General features: G+C 42.5%; 1 protein-coding gene across 2 annotated transcripts; it reads right to left on the minus strand.

The window, feature by feature from the left end:
- Positions 1-269: 269 nt before the first annotated feature.
- On the minus strand, positions 270-5,842 carry plk1 (polo-like kinase 1 (Drosophila)). 2 transcript variants are annotated; one of them, XM_026171636.2, is made up of 12 exons: positions 5,034-5,842; positions 4,563-4,941; positions 4,109-4,277; positions 3,768-3,912; positions 3,400-3,493; positions 3,046-3,271; positions 2,872-2,914; positions 2,659-2,756; positions 2,481-2,558; positions 1,570-1,724; positions 1,288-1,470; positions 270-1,183 (listed from the first exon to the last, which is right to left on the minus strand). In XM_026171636.2, exons 2-12 carry the CDS (start codon positions 4,923-4,925, stop codon positions 989-991), a joined length of 1,749 nt encoding a protein of 582 aa, XP_026027421.1. In that variant the 5' UTR covers positions 4,926-4,941; positions 5,034-5,842; the 3' UTR covers positions 270-988. The 2 variants fall into 2 exon arrangements, with proteins under 2 accessions (XP_026027421.1, XP_026027420.1); XM_026171635.2 differs by having other exon boundaries at positions 4,563-5,842.
- Between the last annotated feature and the right edge of the window lie 431 nt (positions 5,843-6,273).

Genomic DNA, 6,273 nt, shown 5'->3' on the forward strand with positions numbered 1-6,273 from the left:
GAGGACACCTGCATTTATATTAAAGGGGGAAAAAGAGAAAGTAGCTTACCTCAACATGTGACCTGAGAAGGGGTGAATCCTGTGCTGGGTGCATGAAAACAGGATATCCGTCCACGATTTCAGTCATACCATGAGTAGAAGTTCAGCCAGTTCTCAGCTGGTGTGGTATTTATTTGTTTTTCCCCCAGTTAACCACCCTGACTTGTAATACTAATCTTTGTTGCTGACAAATATCCAGATTGTACACTACCCCCCCTGAAGACATGAAGTGCCTTGTACAAGAGAATCTTTATTTAAACACAGGTAAAATTAATCCATCTTTACAACATGTCTTCATATTCATCAGTATGTACATGTTTGTACAACTTGTTGAAAATGCCATCTAAAAATAGAATTATAAAAAGTAAAACTAACAGAGAAAGAATGTACATGATGCAGACGTATTAACATGGTCCATTTCTCTACACACGACACAGAAAAAACAAACTAGAGAAGCAGACCAGAGAAGCTTTCGTCCACCCACACAGCTGGCCCGAGTCTCAACCTCCCACCTCACAGTCTGTCCACTCAGCATCGAGTTTGAAAAGCAGGACTTTATGTACAAACAAAAGATGCAGAGGAAACCTCGGAGGACCGTTCCAACTTTAAGTTCAATGTAAACCAAGGGAACATTCACGTTTTCCCGTCTAGACTCATCTGAACACACACACAGTCTGTGCTGTCAGCGGGAACGCAAGCTTCATCGAGAAAGTTACAAGAACAAGAGAGTTTCTATAAACAGGAAGACAATTTTTTAAAAGAGAAAACAGCGGCTGAAAGATGGGAATTTTCCATGTACAACATATATAAGATGAATTGTCACAGTAGGTGTGAAAGTGTTGGCAATAAAAAAGGATTACAACATGACCCATAAAACAGATGAAGACTGAAAGTTCGAGCCCGTCCTGAACTCACGGAGAAGCAGCCGGTGATTAAAGACACTTGGGGACTAATGTGCGGCGGGAGTTGGCTTGCTGTCCAACAGTTTCTCCACCATGAGCTTGGCGTAACGAATGCGGCTCGCCAGCTCCTTACTGCAACCGAACTCCTCCAGAAGAGACAGCTTGTAGGTGCGGAAGTCTCGTTTCTCATCTATGTAGGTCACTGCAGCCATCAGCGGACACAGGATCAGCTTGGTGTGGTCCTGCCAGAGACAAAGTAACAAAAGCATGAATAAAGGATCTGTATATGCCATCACAAGACAGGTAAACCAGTTAAGGACCGTAGGAAGGTGGTGTGGCGTCCTACCTGGAAGAAATTGATCTGAACCGTGCCGTTAGTGAGGTGCAGCACAATGGCGCTTTTGGTTCTGAACCAGAGGGAAAGGTACGGCAGTCGTGCCAGCTCATCTCCTTCCCGACGTGCTATGTTTGCGCCAGCCTTCAGCAGGTGCTCGCTCATGTAATTGCGGAAGTATTTCAGCAATGTTATCTACAAAGAAGAGAGAAACACTGAGTTGAGTATGAAAACGAGGGCGGAGACCATTTAAAACCTCGTCTCATACACAAAACAAAAGGTCTAACTTCTTACCTTCTTGTTGAGAGTGGAAGGGAAAGAGCGCACGCTCATGTAGGATTCAGTTGCAGTCTTGTCGATGTACTGCAGGCTGTCTCCGTCAGCGTACATGATCAGACGGGTGTAGTCGTTAAACAGAACGCCAACGCTGTTGTCACACAGCTGATATCCTGAAATGAAGATGAGAAACTCTTGTTTGAAATATTCATAAACACAAAATGTACTTAGCACAACGCTCAATACTTAAAATAACCAAATAACCTGCATTTAGACCAAAGTGTAAGACGAGGCACCCTACTTGTTAGTTAAGCAACACCTCAGTCAATCTAAGGCCAATTCCTTACAACAACGCTTGCTCTGTGGTTTCTTTTGAACTAGCAAACACGTCATCTGTGCTCCGAATTACAGTGAGCGTAATTCCTGCAATTGTTTGCAATAGATATTAACCGATGCATAAAGAGTATAAAAACTGGGACATAGATTCTGGGGTTCAAAAGTGAAGTTTAACCACAAGTCCCTTAAACATGTCTTCTATTTAATGACCACCAGGGGGCGAAAGCCCAAGGTTGCAAAAAGAAATCCAGTCGCATGGCAGTCAAATAAATCCATGTGAAAACCTGCAGCTTTGGCATCACACTAGCTCCACCCGTCTTATACCATCTGATCACTTTTGACTCCAAAATAAAGGAAATCTATATCTCTCTATATCTATATGCTCGCCCCAGCCCACCGATGGAGGCCAATGACTACCAATTTTCACAGTGAAAGTATAAATTCTCTTTAGGGTTCAATATTACACTATTAGTATTAGACAACTTCATAAATGAGCCAATATCACAGTTGTGTTTCCTTTGTTTTGGGGTTTTGTTCTGAACTAAGTGTTCAAGTGCAGATGGATGGATGTGGAGTCTAAGTGTAATACTTACCCAGTCCATATTTATCAGAGTAGTCCACCCATTTGCTGATCCAGAAGATGGGGATGCATGCAGGATCCTCTGCCTCCTCTGTTTATTAAAAGAATTTACATCTCTGTATGAAGCACTGACACGCAGATTATCCAGCTTAATGAAATATGCAGCACAGTCATAAAAAGACAGCACTCACCTTGGCGGACGAATGCCTTCTCAGAAGGCTTGGCAGCAATGATGCTGTTGAGCTGCTGCAGCATGTCTTTGAGGTGGTTCTCCGACGGTTCAACCTCCCTACACACAGATTACACCAGTCAAAACATCCAAATACATAAATGTGTCACAAAAAGCAAACCTGTACTTTATAAATATTTCCATTATTTCAAATTCAGTGGGACAAACATCTCACCGTGGTGCAGGCTCGTCCTTCATCTCCACCTTCTCTGTCCCTACTGGAAACACAAACCTGTATCATTAACATTCCTGCAAAAACTAAAATAATTCATCTCCAATATTTCAGCCTTGCTTTAAGCGTCTGAAGAGTTGGGGCTTCTTTCAACTCTCTTCCTGCTGGGAGGATTACCTTTGTTATTTATAGCTGTCAACGGGCGTCTCTGGCTGAGCTCGGTGGCTGTGGAAGGGGCAATAGAGAATCGCGGGGGCACTGTGAGACAAGTCGTGGGCAGGCGCAAGGGGATGTAGCCGGACGTGAAGAACTCGTCCGCTTGCAGCTCAGCAATGGTGGGTCTCTGGGTGGGATCGGCATGCAGCATCCTTTTGATGAGGGTGGTCGCTGCTGGGTTGATATGCTGCACGAAGACAATTGCCTTTAAGTTGATACGACTTAAACGAAAAAGCATCTTTGTATACAATTTTTTTTCTTTAAAAAAAATTAAAAAAAAAAAAAAAAAAAGAGCATCGTGTTAAACCGCCTCACCCAGGGGATTGTGTAGTTGTTTTTCTTGATGCGGTTGTAGGTCTCCTTCAGACAGGAGGTCTCAAATGGAGGCTTGCCCACCAACAAAGTGTACCTAAGAATTCAGACAAGGAGGTAAAAGTGACTGTGCAGATTTTTGTTTTTTAAACAACTTTTAACTTTCTAATACATCATTAGAAGTATGTCTTGGGAAAATATAAAACCATTAGGACTCATAAGGCTGCATTTTGTAAAAAGACAAAAAACCTATATTAAACAAGCAGATGTGCAAAGCTTGGCATTGGCATCAGAATGGACACTACAAGGTGTGAATGACTCAGTGGCCGTAACACCTCCGTTTCCAGGTGTGCTTGTGTATTCAGACTTACAATATACACCCAAGTGACCAGACATCCACTTCGTAGCTGTGGCCTTTCTTGCAGAGCACTTCAGGAGCTATGTAGTTAGGTGTTCCACACAAGGTCTTCTTCCGCTCACCATCAAACTCAATCTTTGTGGCAAGGCCAAAATCCCCTGTTTTAAAAGAAAAAAAGGGGGACATAACTGTAAAGAGGCACACTTGTGTGCAAAAGTTCATTCTTGAAGTATGAGAAATTACTGACGCAAGGACCTGGGTGTGCCTCATCCTTTTCTTCTAAAACCAGCAGGTTGCTGATATACCCAGTTGACATTTAGAGTCCCTGCCATCATGCTGAGTTGAGCAAATTACCTATCTTGACATCCATGTCGTCGTTGAGGAAGATGTTGCCCAGTTTCAGGTCTCTGTGGATCACTTTGTTGTTGTGCAGGTACTGGATACCCTTGAGCAGCTGAGTCATGTAGTATCGGGCCTCGGGCTCTGTGACAGCCTTACGACGCTTGTGCAGCTCCAGCAGGGACTGAATTGGAGAAGAAAATGATTTTAAACTGGGGCACTGAGACAGTAAAGCAGCAACAAATATCAAGTATATCGGATGGTTACCATGTAGTGTAGAAAGAAAGGATTTTAAAAAGTACTAATGCCATCAAAATACTGAGTTTAGGAACAGTGGCTCATTTGAATTATGTTCAGAGCTCCTGTGGTTTTAAACAGGCCAAGCTTCCTGCACTGTGACGGGAAGAGACCGCCAGGGTAACCGTTGGCCGTCCGCAGTTAACAGAAAGGACACTTTCTCTGCACTCACCCTTCTCCTGCAGATTTCCAGGACGACAAACACAAAATCATCGTCCTCGAAGAACCCGTGGAAGCCCACGACGTTGGGGTGGTTGAGGCTTTGGTGAATGGAGATTTCCGAAGTCATCTTCTCCCTCTGGTGCTGCTTCAGGATCAGCGATTTGGGCACGATCTTTCCGGCGAAAACCTGCTTTGTCTCCACGTCTGTGATTTCGTAGCATTTTGCAAAACCACCTTTTCCGAGGAATCTCCCCCTAGTGTATCGTCTCATGGTGCGTGGGTCGACCAGAACATCTGGGATTTCTTTTAGAGTGGCCGATTTTGGGTCGACGTGCGGCATCGGGTTCGCCGGCTTTGCAACACCAGCGCTCATTTTGGATTAAAGTGCTCTTAGCCGGGAGTAAAAAGAAACGTTTTAAAGCCCCTTTGCAATAGAGTTATTAATGATAAACCCCAAGGAAGAGAGTATTGTTAACCCTACCTTAACCGACGTTAGTTTGGCCTTGGAAGCTAGCGTGCTCCCTGCACTTCTGAATTTAAATCAAAACTAGCTATAATACGCTTTAGACGCGGTTGTTACTTAAACATTTCATTGACAATTAAAACACGGTGCAACTAGACTATAATTATTTTTTAAAAACGAAAATATTGAATAAAGTAATCGCCAGAGTTGTCCGTCGATGGCTGCAGCGTTAACCCGTCCTGCCTTTTGACAACAGTTTCTGCTACAAGTTTAAAATGCTGCCTCGGTCGTTACGGTGCTCTCTGATTGGTCCGCTCGATTTGAATTCTAAGGTATTGCAGCAAAGCATCGTGGGAGATTCAGGCAAACATAGCCAATCACTAAACGAGTATGTCACATTCCGCAGTGTTATTGGCTGAATCCCTGTTGTTGGTTTCTCCTTGTTTTCTCTAAGCGAGTACTGATGGGAAATGTAGTCGGGGTGGGCTTTAATCGTGACATACATCCGTTTTTTTCCCTTTCTTCTTCTTTTTTTTTTTTACCCAAGTAGATAACGTGGATTTAATGGTCATTTGATTTTTTTTCTTTTTCTTCTTCTTTTTTTAACTAAAAGCCCGGAATCATCGTGGATTGTTGTAACCGATTTAGTTTTAGTCGAGGCAGCGGTCTATAGGCTAATTTATATGAGACTACTCATTGCAATAACCTTTGCTTATTTATACGCTGACCTCACTAGTTTTCGATAAGTATTGTTTCGTTATTACTCGTGTAATACTACTTTTCGTAATTATCAGTCGTGAGGTTGTCCAGTTTAATTAACTCTAAAGCATAACCAGCTACAACATGTAGACTGTACATTCATGTAAAACACACAACCTATTGTTATTACTGTTTTTAGCCAGTAGGGGGCACTGTCACTCCTATAACTTCCCGAATGCAATATAAAGCTATAACTTCATAGGGTCCCAATATTAACATATGTTGATATCACTACCATAACAAATTGCTGTTGTTGAAGGCTGTAGTTATACAGTGAACCAAAGGACTGAATTTCTTTGAATGGACTGTTCAAAAAGTGTCACCATATTTCCATTAAAACCTTTTCTGGATCAAGTATGATCGAGTGTTAGTCAGTGCAATGTCTGTGTTTCATTAGTTTCATTAAAAACTTTTGTGTACATTCAGGATATATTATAGTTCCACACAATAATTGATGGGATTGTCATTGCAACACCAACTAGACTTAACTTCAGGCGGA

This window comes from Astatotilapia calliptera, chromosome 6, assembly GCF_964374335.1.
Source record: "Astatotilapia calliptera chromosome 6, fAstCal68.1, whole genome shotgun sequence".
In the NCBI taxonomy this organism is placed as follows: Eukaryota; Metazoa; Chordata; class Actinopteri; order Cichliformes; family Cichlidae; genus Astatotilapia; species Astatotilapia calliptera.

Bases quoted from the DNA above. Each gene is read 5' to 3' on its own strand.
- plk1 (XM_026171636.2), bottom strand. From the start codon at position 4,925: ATGAGCGCTGGTGTTGCAAAGCCGGCGAACCCGATGCCGCACGTCGAC. The intron at 2,757-2,871 runs GTGAGATGTTTG...ATCTGTGTGTAG, and splicing joins AAGGACGAGCCTGCACCACG to GGAGGTTGAACCGTCGGAGA. The intron at 1,471-1,569 runs GTAAGAAGTTAG...TCTTCTTTGTAG, and splicing joins CTTCCACTCTCAACAAGAAG to ATAACATTGCTGAAATACTT.